The following is a 14491-nucleotide window of genomic DNA, read 5'->3' as shown; positions in this document are numbered from 1 at the left end:
GTGTTTAGTTTCAAAATTTCTCTCCAAATTTCACTATTCACCTATCACATCAAATCTTTTGCCTTATGCATGAAGCATTAAATATAGGTAAATAAAAAAACTAATTGCATAGTTTTGATATACACGACGAGACGAATCTTTTGAGCCTAGTTAGGTCATGATAGGACAACAATTACCACAAACAAACGAAAAGTACTACAGTATGCTACATTATCCGATGTGACCCTTTTTACCACCATTTCACGGATCTAAACACAGCCCATCTTATCTTGTCCACATTCTTGCAGAACCAGTCAGAACCGAGTGACTTCGCTATAAAAACTGAGATTGTTCCATGCTTTTTTTTTTACTTCCATGTATGCTTACCTGTAAGAAGAAAAGAAATGGTTCCACCACAAACACCTCAGGAAGCTCACTCACAGTCACAGTTTGCCCCCTTCTTCTGCTTAACTGAACCAGAGGGGAATTAAGCAGAAAATCAGATAAGGAACGGGTGGGTCGATTACATAGCCAAGCAAGAACTTGATTGGAGTGAGGATGAACCCGAAGGCATGGAATCGAATCTATTTGGCTTACCAAACTGCTAGGTCCAATGGAAGACTGCATGGCGAGGAGTCGGGCTTTACTAATTCTCGCGCGCGCCAGGACATCTGTTGGAGCTCGATCAGACAAACCCCACCACTACCGGCTCCCCTCTCCGCAGTCCGCGCACTCGCCACTGCCCACTGCACTGCCGAGTGTCCAACTCCCAGAGTGCCAAAGGCATACCATCCACCCACGTGGCCACGCCCCGCTGCACACCGTGGTCCCCTATTCTCTTTTATCACTCCAAACAAAAAATTAATATGAATAAAAATATAAAACCAAATTATGGAAAAATTTTGAAGAGAGAAAATATTTTTAGAAAATAATTGGAAAAATTTTGAAGAAAAACTTTCGCATTCAAATCCAAACTAAAAGAAGTTTGGAAAAAAAATTGTGTGAAGAAATTTGCATCCAAAAATCAAAAAAACAAAAAACATTACTGCCCCTGGTGCGGAGCTCTAAGGATGAGAGGCGCGCGGCTCCCCTGAGGGGCAAAGCCTGCCGCCTTGTCGTGCCCAGGCCTGGTCGTGCCTCCCCACCACCGTGTGGTAATTTGTGGGAAGCGTATTCACCTCCGTGGACGCCGAGGTGTTGCAGTGAGAGACCTGCTTCATCATCTCCTTGGAGAGCGAGTTGACGATGTAGCCGAAAACTTGCTGGTCTTGTGCCAGCCAGGTTGCATAAGCCGGATTTGGCTCCTTGGCCTTGTCGGTGCCCTCGATCTCCATGGCCGGGGCAGCTTTGGATCCATCGATCAGCCCAGTAAGCTGTGCGCCGCGGATGGCAGGCAATACCTGCAGCTTCCATAGGGTATAGTTGGTCTTGGTCAATTTCTCCGTCACGGGATGGCCTAGCGCCGAGGACAGGAGACCACCCGCGACGAGGTTCGTCGTCATGACGATTATTCTTGGCAGTGGATAGAGGTTGGCTCTGTTACCATGTGGAAATTTGTGGGAAGCGTATTCACCTCCGTGGAGGCCGCGTGTGTTAATATAGGCAGAAAGAGCCTCTGCCGTGGCATACAATCGTGATCCGAGATTTGTTGAGAGAGCATCCTTGATTACAGGGATAGCAACCGCCTAAATCTAGAAGGATGCAGTCTACCACAAATCTCGGTCAGGTTTGTTACAACGTGACTTGCACGTATGACACACACGCACGCACATGCATCTATCTATTTGTTTCACACACCGGTCTTTCGTGCCGCTCGCCCTGGGGTCTGGGGTGGAGATTCCGGCTGTTGAGAAAAGAGATAGGGGAAGAGAACGGGGAGAGAGAGAGGCGCTAGGGAAAGGAGAGGACATATTCACGTGGCGTGGGCCCCCACGTTGGTCGGTCATCTACCGTGAGTTTGGGTGCTCCTAGCCAACCATAGAAATAGCATTGGGATCCAACTCTCCTCTTCTCTCTCCAACTCACGATATTTGGGCTCCAACATCCTTCTGCTCCTCATCCATGGTGGGCGCTCGCCCTCAGCCGCGTGGTCGATGCGGCACGGAGGCCCGTGCGTATGTGCTCTAAGGATGGGAGGTGCTCCATGGCAGCCTACTGCAGCGCCTCCTTGTCGTTCACCTCGTCGATGGGGAACGGAGTCAGAGGTGGGGAGCCGGTCATAAAAGGGACGGTGGTGCTCATCGCGAGCAAGGAGCTTCGGCAGGTAACAGGCTACAAAAGGGACGGTGGTGCTCATCGCGAGCAAGGAGCTTCGGCAGGTAACAGGCTACGGGGATTAGACCAACTCCACCTATTTGGGTGATTAAACTCACATTTTAGTCATTTTACTCAAATTTCTATTTTCAGCATAATCTCTACTTGAGTGACTAAAATGAAGGGCGACTAAATTTTCTCTCCCACCTTCTCAATTTGGTCACCCTATACTCAACCTACCAAAAGTAGAGCCCACCATTTTTTTTCTTTTAGTGTATTTAAAAGTCTATTTAGCCGGTGTTGCTGAAGCAGAGATTATATTTTAGATGACTAAACTTGAAAAATAATAATTAAAATAAATTTTAATAACTCAAATTTAGTCACTCTACTGAAATTGCTCTTAGAAAAATAGAGTCACGTCGTGGTGGTGTCGCTTTGCTCCGGTATCCGTTGGCATCGTCGCCAGACAATTCTTTAAAAAAGAAGAAGACCAACGCCAGACTACTGAATCTTCAGCGCCTGCATAGAATTATCTGGAGCTACACAAAGCTTCAAGGAACTCGCATTTACGATCAGTCTGTTTGGATGGCTTATTATCGCTAGCTGATAAGTAGATTATGCAAGCTATGGGTAATCGGAACTTTATAAGAAATAGCTGTTATGGTAACCAGCCGTTGTCTCTCATAAAATCACCAGTTACAGTGAAACAACCAGCCGCAATCAGCCACGTGGACAGGCTCGATGACACCGGCGTGGCTCGCTCTGGCTCGATCGGCGGGTGCACGACGTCCCTGGCTGGGCGGCCTAGAATTTGCCGTACTATATTTCTATCGCTTGAGGGAGCGTGAGGCGCGCGTGCGTCACGCCGTACGTGTCCCAGGCACGCCCACAGAGCGCTCGGTCCTCGGTCTTCTTCTAGATCAAGTGGGTCGTCGTTGTCGATGAGAGTTTACGGAATTACGGGTGCAGCTACCACGCAGCGACCGGCCGGCGACGACTTGGACCTGCTTCGCGTTCAGACCAGCAACCCCGAATCGAGTGCATTGCCCCCAAGCTGTTAGCACTTGTGCCTCCAAGATTTAAGAAGGTGCGCACTGTGGCTCAAGCTCTTGCAGAGGATCGGTGGACGAGAGATATCACTGGTGTACCTAGTGCTACAGCGCTTGAAGAATTGAATCGGCTTGGGCATCGACTAGCCAACGTTCAGCTACAACCAGGCATAAGTGATCGCTTCACTTGGCGTTGGTCGGCTGATGGAAGATACTCTGCACAATCGGCCTATCGTGCCCTGCATCTTGGGTCGACTGTCTTGCATGGAGCTCAGCTTATATGGCGCTGCTGGGCTCCTCTGAAAGTCAAGTTCTTTCTTTGGCTTGCATTTCATCGTAGGTTATGGACTGCTGATAGAAGGTTGCGACATGGGCTGCAAGCTGATGCTACCTGCAAGCTCTGCGATCAAGCTGATGAGACGAGTGAACACATGCTGTTTCAGTGTTCCTTCTCTTTGCAAGTTTGGTGGGAAATTCTGCAGCACCTAGGATTCACTGTCCTTGCGCCAGAGCAAGACATGTCCCTTGCAGACTGGTGGTGGCATCTGCGGCAGCAACTTCCAGGTTACAAGAGGAAGAGGTTCGACACCCTTTTCTCGCTAATTACCTGACATCTTTGGAAGGAGCGGAATGCCCGGGTGTTCAGAGGCGCTGCATCTAGTGTTAACCTGGTCATCCATATGATCAGACAGGAAGGCTTATGGTGGATCAACGCTGGTGCAAGTAAATTAGGTTGTTTGTTTGTTACGTAAATTACGCCTCAGCGCCGGTTCTTTTTGGTTATTTCAGACGTGTAATATAAATGCTTGTGTGAGTGGTTGCGTGGTGAGTCAGGCGATTCAGCTCGCGTTGTTTGTAAAACTCTATTCTTCTTCTTAATACAAAGATACGCAACTCTCTTACATATTCGATAAAAAAGTCCAGCAACCCCGACCGGCCCAGGCCACCCAGCACCTTCTATCTCGCTCCACCCTCTCCGAAATTACACGCACAGCCATAGAATAGAGAAAAAAACTTGGCATGCAGTCAGGAGGTACACCCCACACCTATAGCTATGTACAAGTCTTACCATCGTAGACAAGTCTCAATGCACAATTTTATAGCAAGATTAAAAGCTACTCCCTCCGTTCCAAATTGTAGGTCGTTTTAGCAAATCTATATGCATAATTTTTGTTATACATCTAGATAAACACTATGTCTAAATACAAGACAAAAATTATGTATCTTGATTTACCAAAACGACCTACAATTTGGAACGGAGGGAGTAGTAACCATGGCAGATGAATTTCATAAGATAAAACTACTTTTATATTCCATAAGGTCAGTCTTAGTGAAGAGTTTCATGTTATAGTTACTAAGACTCATTCCTTCTCGCCGTAATGACCCTACCATGAGATTGGTCTAAAACTTATTCCTTCAATTCTCGTCATATTAGTAAAATTAATAACAAATTTAATGTCACGAAACTCTCCATACATTGAGACTGGTTTTTGCCGTACATGAACCTCCAGTGTACGTTTAGATCGATAAACTTACCATACTTTGCATTCATGCGCCTTGTACTTGACGGACCTAAAGACTAGTCATATCAAGTCATACACATGGTTGTCATAATAATAATAATGTTATTTGAAGCTTTTGACAATACATTGACCGCTATTGCAAAGAAACCTCTATGCATCTACTAGTACTAGCTATTAGCCAGGGTTTGAAAAAAGAAATTAACTGCTACTAATCGTCATGCGCGACAGCTGCACGAGGAAAAAGAAGTCAATTTCTTGGCTCCCAAGCACGCATCACCATAATCCAAGCTCCAAGGCAACAAAACTCGCTCGATCCTGCCGGTACGCCTCTTGCTGTTTCCGATCAGAGAGAGACGTAGCATCGCCGGTATCAACGTGCAGACTTAGCTCAGCTTCAATTCTTGTTCAGCAAAGAGTACGCCATCCATGATCAGCACCTACCACTGAATTTTTCCTCAACTTCTTGCATGCAGTCACCATCCATTCTCTCTCTCTCTCTCTCTCTCTCTCTCTCTCTCAAGGTCACCATCAATTCTCACCGGCGAATCGAAGCTTTTTCTTGACTGATCGAAGCCATGGGTGTCCTTTATATTCAAAGCGTTCTCTACTCGCGTGAGCAGTTCTGATGCTTCGACCTGAGGAAATAGCACCAGCGAATCGACTCCGGCGAATCGAAGCTTTTTCTTGACTGATCGAAGCCATGGGTGTCCTTTATATTCAAAGCGTTCTCTACTCGCGTGAGCAGTTCTGATGCTTCGACCTGAGGAAATAGCACCAGCGAATCGACTCGTACAGTCGCACTCGTCACAGCACAGGGAACGGGATTCGAAGACAGACTTGCCATGACCGAATCGGCAATAACGGGGTCATGCTGGGGCCTGGATGCAAAAAAGCCTCCCGGAATAAATAGCGCCCACACTTCTCTTGCTCCGGCGAAGCTCTGCGGCCACGAGGAGGGGAAAAAACTTTTTTTTTTCTGTCCTCCTCACAAGTTCCCCACGGGCTGGAAAGTAACTGATCCTCCTCTCTTCTTTTTCTTCTTTCGCGAATCCGTCAGTTGGAATCGATTTCGAATCGCGCGGCTAGGCGCCCGGCGGAGATCGCCAGGCCTTCTCCGAGCTAAGCGAATCGAGGTAACAATCTCTTCCCCGTCTTGAGGATTTCTGGGTGAGGTCTACCTCTATCTCGGCTGCGTATGGCCTCGGGAGGTTTTGGCACTTTCCGCGGTTTTGCGACCAATCCAAGAGCCAATCCCCCCTCTTTCGGTGTTGGATTAAATCTGGTTCTGGGCTCAACTTATTTTTATCGGGGAATGCCAGCTGCCTCGCCTGGAGGAGTGGGTTCGTGTTCCATGTGATCAGACTAAAAAAATTGCGTCTTAATGCTTTGATCAAGTAAAGCCTCGCCTGGAGGAGTGGGTTTCGTGTTCCACTAATGCTTTAGATGTTACAAAGATCCCCTTTAATTCTTGCGCACTAGAGCCTTTGATCAAGTAAAGCACTAGTGGAAATTGCTCATGTATACATGGTGGTTACTGCTTTAGCATCCACATGGGGTTATGCTCACGCGAAAGAGCTTGGTTTACCCCCCCCCCCCCCCCCCCCCAACTTGCGCCTTTTGCGGCTTGTAATCTTGCTCAGCTCAGGCCTCAGCAAATGGGGTTGCTCGAATCATGTTATTCTTGTGTTTTATCACCTGCTTCAACGGCTTGGAATTTGAGCGTGAGCTTCTCTTGCTCCGTTGTGTTGGTTGTGGAAACCGCGTGATTGATGGTTCCATATTGGTCTCTTTAGAGGGCCACGGTAGCCCTCAAGTTTGACAATTCTGCTTATTTTTGTGGTTGGAAATTCTCACGGTGATTTGCATATTGTTATAATGTTTGTTGAATTATGATGGGGAAAGTCCTAATCTTGCTCAGGAAAAAAGTTGTAGCACGTGGAAAACTCTGCAGAGTGAGGACAAGACCAAAGTTTTCAAGTTGTGCTATCCATGTGTCATGCGGCATATTTTTCTGCTGCGCCTTTGCATAGCTGCATCTGTTGTACTCCTGGGTGTGTTGTCTGGGAAACTACTTGCTCATCTCATTTGCATGCCACTAAACATGACATGCAGCGTGGGAGGCTCGAATCCTTTTCTGTTACAGTTTTGTGATTTCCTTCTTTACTCCATTCTCAGTTGATTGTTGTGTGTGACAATTCATATCGCTGAATTACTGCTCTGATAACGAGAGGCACTAGTTGTGGAGGAATCCTTGCTTTTGCTGTTTGCTTATTTTTACTCCACCCTTAGTTGATTTAACATAAATGGAAGCTGGCATGTAAACTTGGTTGTCGTGTCAAGCCATTGTCTCAACTGTCCTGAGAATCATAAAACAGTTGAGCTGACTGTATGATACATATTTTCACTATGGAAGGCGCAGGTCTAATGTTACTAATTTGAATCCTCTTTGTTGAACTTATTTCACTGCAGAAGCCGCTTGCTAGGAGCCTAGAGTGTGCCTGAATTTCTGTTACCACTTCTCCTGACCAGCCAACTTATAATGGGATGGGGAAACATCATAACCAGACGGCTCAAAGTTTTCTCCATGGCACTGCTTATCTACTTTGACTATAAGGTGCGGTTCTGTTTCTTTTCTCAATGATGTTATTCCATAGACCAGCCTCTTCCATTTCGTGGAAACAGATTAACATCTTCTTGATGCACGAGCAGGCTGTTCAGAAGAGAGTTCAATGGGTTAGCACCAGTAAAAAGAGTGCTATGTGGACGAAAACACATGAGCGAAATGCTCGCCGTGTCCTCAACCTGATGATAGAGTTAGAAGGTTTATGGGTGAAAATGGGCCAGTATTTGTCCACAAGAGCAGATGTGCTTCCTGAACCCTACATAAATGTCCTCAAGCAATTGCAGGATTCACTTCCTCCACGCCCTTTCGAAGAGGTATGCATACCTGTCCTTGAATAATTGGAGATTGTTAATTCTTGTCCGGTACTCCGGTCCTGATATAACATTTTCCATGTGTTCACAACAACCTAAATTGCAGCCAGTACTTATCCTGCTTCTTATCTCACTTGTGCAGGTTCGTGGAACAATAGAGAAAGAACTAGGAAAACCCATGAGTGATCTTTTTGCTGATTTTGTCCTGGACCCTCTTGCAACTGCCTCAGTAAGTGCTGTAGTATCAAAGTGAACTTTTGACTTTAGTTTTCTGATATAACTTCATAATATGCTCATTTGAAGCTTCCATGAATGGTAACAGATAGCACAAGTTCATCGAGCAACTCTGGCAGATGGAAGAGAAGTAGTTGTCAAAATTCAGCATGATGGTATCAAAGAGATCATATTAGAGGTTTATCTCTAATCTGGCAAGTATGTATCTGTAGCACAGCTGGTGCCTGTTACATTTTTGTATTGGTGGTCAGGATCTGAAGAACGCAAAATCACTGGTTGAATGGATAGCGTGGGCAGAACCTCGGTATGATTTTAACCCAATGATTGATGAATGGTGCAAGGAGGCACCAAAAGAACTTGATTTTAACCATGAAGCAGGTAATTCTCCTCGATCAGTTTCTTACCCATACGCTTCTCTGGACAATTTTCCATATTCTCCCCCTCCCTCCCTTGAAGTCATAGTCTTATGGCTCATGAAGAGGCCGTCTTGATAATGTATGGTACAAATTCTTCAATTGTAGAGAACACTAGGACCGTCTCCAGGAATCTTAGTGAAAGAACTAACTGTGGGGGTGGCAGTATTTCCAGTGCTGTTGATGTACTGATTCCAGAAGTTATTCAGGTCTTTCTTTCAGTTTCTGTATTGTGTTTCTTTTATTATTTTTTGAAAACCAAGTTACCATTATCTGAAGAACTGTTGTTTTGTGTGTCAGTCAACTGACAAGGTTCTAATTCTGGAATATATGGATGGGATTCGCTTAAATGACAATGATTCATTGGAAGCATATGGTGTTGATAAGCAAAAACTTGTTGAAGAGATAACTCGTGCATATGCTCATCAAATATACATTGATGGCTTCTTTAACGGCGACCCTCACCCTGGTAATCATATGTGTTTTGGGAAGGTTTCTATCATCTTTTCCTGTTGTATCCTTGCACATTAATTCATATTTGCATGGACGTTTTCTTTCTGTAGGCAATTTTCTTGTGAGCAAGGAACCTCCACATAAACCAATTCTCCTTGACTTTGGGCTCACTAAGTGCATATCAAAATCTATGAGGCAGGCACTAGCTAAGATGTTTTTGTCATGCGCAGAGGTTCGTGAACGTCAATCTTCTGAGTAATCCACAGATAGTATAGTATAATATGCAACATTTCCCTTGGAGTAGCTGCAGTCTTTTCTTGTTTTAGATTTAGAACTGAAATACACCTGTCTTGTTTACTTTCTTATCGTTTCTTAAACCAATGTCTGTATCTTTTGCTTTTACTCATTCATGATGTGGTAGACTTGTATAAAATGACATATAAGGAAAACAAAATGAACTTGGGAGATATGGCCCCCAAGCTATAAGAGCTACATGTCTTTTTTCTCGTACGCGTAGGAGAACTGTGTATCAATATATTAAGAAGAAGAAGGGGGTAAAGAACCCCAAAGTGTTACAGATATCAAGGCCTGTAACCCGCCCTTTTTACAACTCAACCAAGAAACTAACTAACATGTCCCTAGGCTATAAGAGATCAACTGAGAACCAAGCAATAACTCAGTTTGAAGAGCCTCCAGTTTAGAGGCCGCCCACACAGGCTTGAACCCAGGTGCTCAAATGTTAATTAACATTATATGCTATGTGAGCACCTTCCTAAAGAGTTTGATGCACCCCTCTCTTAATAGAAAGCCAATGGAACGTCTCTCCCTGTGTTCTGTTTTTTTTTTGTTGTTATAAAGAGATCACTTGACTTGTATTTTGAAGTATCGACATCTCATGATCAAAGTTGACAACATGGATTCTTCAATTTATTCTGCTTTTGTTACTTATTTTGTTATTTTCCAGCTTCTCATACAGTAGTTAAATTGTATGTAATTTACATATCTGTGATGAACATGCTAATTTTTAGGGAGATCATGTGGCACTGCTGTCAGCATTTGCAGAGATGGGGCTTAAACTGCGGGTTGACATGCCCCAGCAGGCTATGGATATTGCCACAATATTCTTTCGCCAGTCAACTACTGCAAATGAAGCAAAGGTAGGTTGAAGGCTACCGTGTCCATTGTGCATCATTTTATTTACTTTTTGGTTACCTTATCAGTAACTTCGGATATTTGTAGTAACAGTTTATTTGTGTTATTTATACGAATTAGGAAAACATAAAGACACTGAATGACCAAAGAGAGCGAAATGTCAAAGCTCTTCAAGAAAAGATGAAATTGAACAAGAAGGAGGTTCAACGTTTTAATCCTGTGAGTAGGAATGCCCTGTTTGCAACTTTCCTCAATCAATGGTCTCAAAAAAAAAACATTCCTCAATCAATAGATGGGTGTCACATGAAAGTTTTCATGCTTTTAGGTGGATGCTTTCCCTGGGGATGCAATAATATTTATGAGGGTCTTGAATCTTCTCAGAGGTATGGGTTTGTTTTGGTTTGCTCATTCATCTGTGATATCCAGTATCTTAATGAAATTTTCTTGTAAAAATATGCAGGTCTTTCAGCTTCACTTAATGTTAGGATAGTTTATCTAGACATCATGAGGCCATTTGCTGAATCAACTTTGCTAGGGTGAGATGCTATTTATTTGGCAGTCATGCCAATGGTTGCGCCATCATTATGGTAGAATATTATCTCTCTCTTCTTAATTTCATTGCTGATTTATGACTTCACTTTGATCAGGAGTTTGACGCACGGGCAGATACCAAACAGTCAGTGGATTTATGACTCACCTGCTAACTCTGATTTGGAGTCTAAACTGAGAAATTATCTGCTTGAGTTGGGAAGTGACAAAATTTTAGGAATACAGGTAGGACTCTCCTATGATTCAATTATATGTACATCAATTCTCTACGAATACTATGTGCCTTACATTTGTTTCTTCCCCAGATCTGCGCATATAAAGATGGAAAGGTCATAATAGATACTGCTGCTGGTATGTTGGGGAAGTACGATCCACGACCTGTTCAACCTGATTCTCTCTTTCCTGTTTTCTCAGTGACTAAGGGTATCACTGCTGGGATGGTGCATTGGCTTGTAAACAAAGGGTGAGTGATTAATTCAATACCAGGTCCCTTTCAACTTTGCAGTGCAAATATCTTATCCTGGCATTGATTTACACTATATCATATAATTGCCATGCATACAAATTGTTTCTCATATTTATAATAGCACCTACTTGCAAATTGTTTTTGTTTGTGTGAACTGAAGCATTGTAGTATTTCACAGTTTCTACTATCTCAATTGGTTAAAACAAGGATACTCCATCTTTGTATGCTTAGATGGAAAATTGTACTCTTGCATACTGAAGTCATAATGATAATGGTCCACCTGGAATTTTTTAAAATGGTCAAATAAGCATTTCTAACCCATCTGTTTGTTGAGTGTCATATACAGTTGCCAAAATGGATGTTAAGAACTTTAACTGTGCATCAGACATTTACTCAACAAGTTGGAGTTGCTCAAGCTATTTTGTGACATCATACTCCAATTTTTCAGGAAGTTGAAGTACGAGGAAACAGTGGCCAACATATGGCCAAACTTTGGAACTAATAGAAAGGAGCTAATAAAGGTACAAGAACTTCCATGCGTCTGTTATTTGATCAGACATGGCATTTCTTGGCTAATAGACTACCTCATTTGCTATTTCTTAATAAAGGTGCATCATCTTCTAAATCATACATCCGGTTTGCACAATGCACTGGGAGATGTGGTCAAGAATGATCCTTTGTTGGTATGCGACTGGGAAGAGACACTAAACCAGCTTGCCAAGTGTACACCTGAGACTGAACCTGGTTCAGCACAAATTTACCATTACCTATCCTTTGGTTGGTTGTGTGGGGGAGTCATAGAGGTATATTTCTTCCTGCTATAACGTAAATTGAGCCTTGTTTTTATATGAGATTGAACTTTGTCAGTTGCGTAAACAGATGTTATGTGGCTCATACTAATCTGTAATCTGGTTTAGGGTTAGCTAAATTTAAATGTAAACCCCCATCTAATTATTTTTTTTGATCCAATAGCTTAATTATGGGGGTTTATAAGCCAATATAATGCTCTGACTGATTTTTTCATGAATCCTGATGCTGTTATTTGACAATAATAGCATGCGTCCGGGAAGAAGTTTCAGGAGGTTCTAGAAGAGGCTATTGTTCGCCCTCTTCACATTGAGGGGGAGCTATATATTGGGATTCCACCAGGTATGTTGCAGATCTCCTAGGAATCAAGGCTTAAATTGTTTACAAGAACTCTATCCAATTTTTTTTTTTTAACATTGTGCATCTGATCTGCTGCTTATTATTTTGTGATAAAAAATCAATTTTTCACTTGATATCTTTATTTTCGTTGTGTTCTTAAGGAGTAAGGAAAAAGAACCATCAATGTCTTGGATATAAGTGTTTATGGGTGGAGGTGGGGTGTGTGTTCAATGGGGGAAATACTCAGTCAAGCTGTGAGTGCAGATTGCATTTGTAAAGGCACTAAATTGGGGTACTGATTTTATAAAATTTGATTAATTGAGTTTTGGGTTTAACTGCCACATTATTATGCCTTATGCTCCAGGACCACTAGTCCATCAGTCATTTTCCGAAGTACCCGTTGTCTGTATCTTTTCATATCAGTTACATAATGCTAGATGCTTGTATTGGCAATTTGCTTAAAAGGTTACTATTTTTCTCTGTCTTTCAAACTCTTTGGAGGGAATACCTGCTCTTTTAGATATGCCTACTATGATTTGATTGGATTAATGAGAATCATAAGTTAATCATATTTTTACTGCTCTAGATACCCTCTGTCTAATGTTCATTGCATTCTGTTCCTTCTCAGGTGTTGAGTCTCGTCTGGCTGCGCTGACAGTTGACACTGAGGAACTTCAGAAGCTATCAGGAATCAGGGCAGGGCCAGATGTTCCACAAGAATTGCTGAACAATGTTGCACAAATGGCGTCCGGTGTACCGGTTCTGTTCAACACGCTAAATGTTCGCCGGGCCATTATTCCTGCTGCTAATGGCCACTGCTCTGCTCGAGCGCTTGCACGATACTACGCAGCACTTGCAACTGGTGGTTCTATTCCTCCACTACACTCTGCCAACTCCAAGCCGCCCCTTGGCAGCCATGTGCATACCCCCAAGTTCCCTACCGCTCCAGTCAAGAAGAAAAAAGGCGCTGGAAATAAGGGTGTCAGTTGCACAGGAAATCTTAAAGATGGGAGCAACACCGACAAGAATGGATACAGCCAGCTACGCACCAGTGATGTCGACGACGAGGCAGCAGCGGCAGGAAGCGGCAGCAGGATCTTCAGCAGTGACAAGATCCTCGATGCGTTCATGGGCGTCGGCGAATATGAGAGCATGGTACACCCAAATGGCAAGTTTGGGCTCGGGTTTAGGAGGTACAACAACCCCAGCGGCACGCTGAGGTGCTTCGGGCACTCTGGGATGGGTGGATCCACCGGGTTTTGTGATGTGGAGAACAACTTCGCCATCGCGGTGATGGTGAACAAGATGTCGTTAGGAAGCGTTACACGCGGCATTGTCCGGTTCATCTTGGAGGAGCTGGGTCTGCCTGTGCCTGACGAGTTCTCAGTATCAGGGGAGAAGGGGCCTGACATGGTGCTTAACCTTGCACAACCTCAGCAACAGAGATGACGATGATGGCGACGACAAAGCAAAGCTGATGTGATTGTGGACTTACCACTTCGGTTGCTTCTGTTGTGAAACAAGACAGGGAATAGGAAACAGGAAAAAATGCAGAATTTCACGGTATATATTATACACACGCATGCCATTTTGATTTTGATGTGGCATGTAAAAAACTGCGCTGACTGTTTTCTTCGGCAGAATCTACTGCGTAAATTTTACGCTCAAAGTAAATAGCAAGCTGGTATGATGAACTACAGAATTGTTTTCGTGTTGAAGTGCACACTTTACGTGCTAGAGTTGGGATTGTACTTGTACCAGTTTCCGGAATCAGATGGCCACGGCGCGGCGCTTGAGCAGAAGACGGCGGTGGCTGCCCGCTGCTTTTTTACGCTTAGCAGGCCGTGTTGTTGGTCCATGCGAACGCCGGCCGTTGGATGACGGTGAACGGCACCGGTGGACTGACTGCCGGGAGCCGTCACGGAGACTAGTCCTGGGTATAATTTTCCGAACTCGAACCCCGAACCCAAATTATCCGAACCCGAACACTAAATACCCGAACCTGAATTTTCCGATTTCGATTTCGGTAGAATGTTCAGAAATCCGAATTTATATCGGATAATTCGGTTACCGACCCCCGGTACCCGAACCACTCGAATTATCAGCAGCCCAGGACAAAAAAGAAAAGAAAAGAAAAAGCCCAGCCCAGTAACGGAGACTAGCCTAGCCGATCGATCCAGACTCCAGCCGCTGCAAGCAAGCTCTCCACAGACCCAGGACCCAGCCGCCGCAAGCAAGCTTCTAGGTCTGCGACGGCCCCCCTGCCCTGCGCCGCGCCCCTGCCGGCGACGGCCGAAACGACGGCCGACGGCGGCCTTGCGCCCCTGCTGGCGACGGGCG

General features: G+C 44.4%; 1 protein-coding gene and 1 long non-coding RNA gene across 2 annotated transcripts; one reads left to right on the top strand and one right to left on the bottom strand.

The window, feature by feature from the left end:
• Positions 1-120: 120 nt before the first annotated feature.
• On the bottom strand, positions 121-720 carry LOC120671554. Its single transcript, XR_005673671.1, has 2 exons — positions 577-720; positions 121-450 (listed from the first exon to the last, which is right to left on the bottom strand). It is a non-coding gene; the product is annotated as an uncharacterized LOC120671554 (long non-coding RNA).
• A 4997-nt stretch (positions 721-5717) lies between these two features.
• Positions 5718-13860, top strand: LOC120668691. The gene is made up of 19 exons (XM_039948443.1): positions 5718-5937; positions 7274-7418; positions 7514-7741; positions 7881-7967; positions 8061-8150; positions 8224-8350; positions 8494-8594; positions 8686-8854; positions 8949-9070; positions 9867-9995; positions 10111-10209; positions 10316-10373; positions 10451-10526; positions 10638-10764; positions 10845-11002; positions 11454-11526; positions 11614-11808; positions 12061-12154; positions 12780-13860. Exons 2-19 carry the CDS (start codon positions 7344-7346, stop codon positions 13598-13600), a joined length of 2829 nt encoding a protein of 942 aa, XP_039804377.1. The 5' UTR covers positions 5718-5937; positions 7274-7343; the 3' UTR covers positions 13601-13860.
• The last annotated feature ends 631 nt before the right edge of the window (positions 13861-14491 follow it).

Source organism: Panicum virgatum, chromosome 4N, assembly GCF_016808335.1.
Source record: "Panicum virgatum strain AP13 chromosome 4N, P.virgatum_v5, whole genome shotgun sequence".
In the NCBI taxonomy this organism is placed as follows: Eukaryota; Viridiplantae; Streptophyta; class Magnoliopsida; order Poales; family Poaceae; genus Panicum; species Panicum virgatum.
This window is presented reverse-complemented; position numbering and strand designations above follow the sequence as displayed.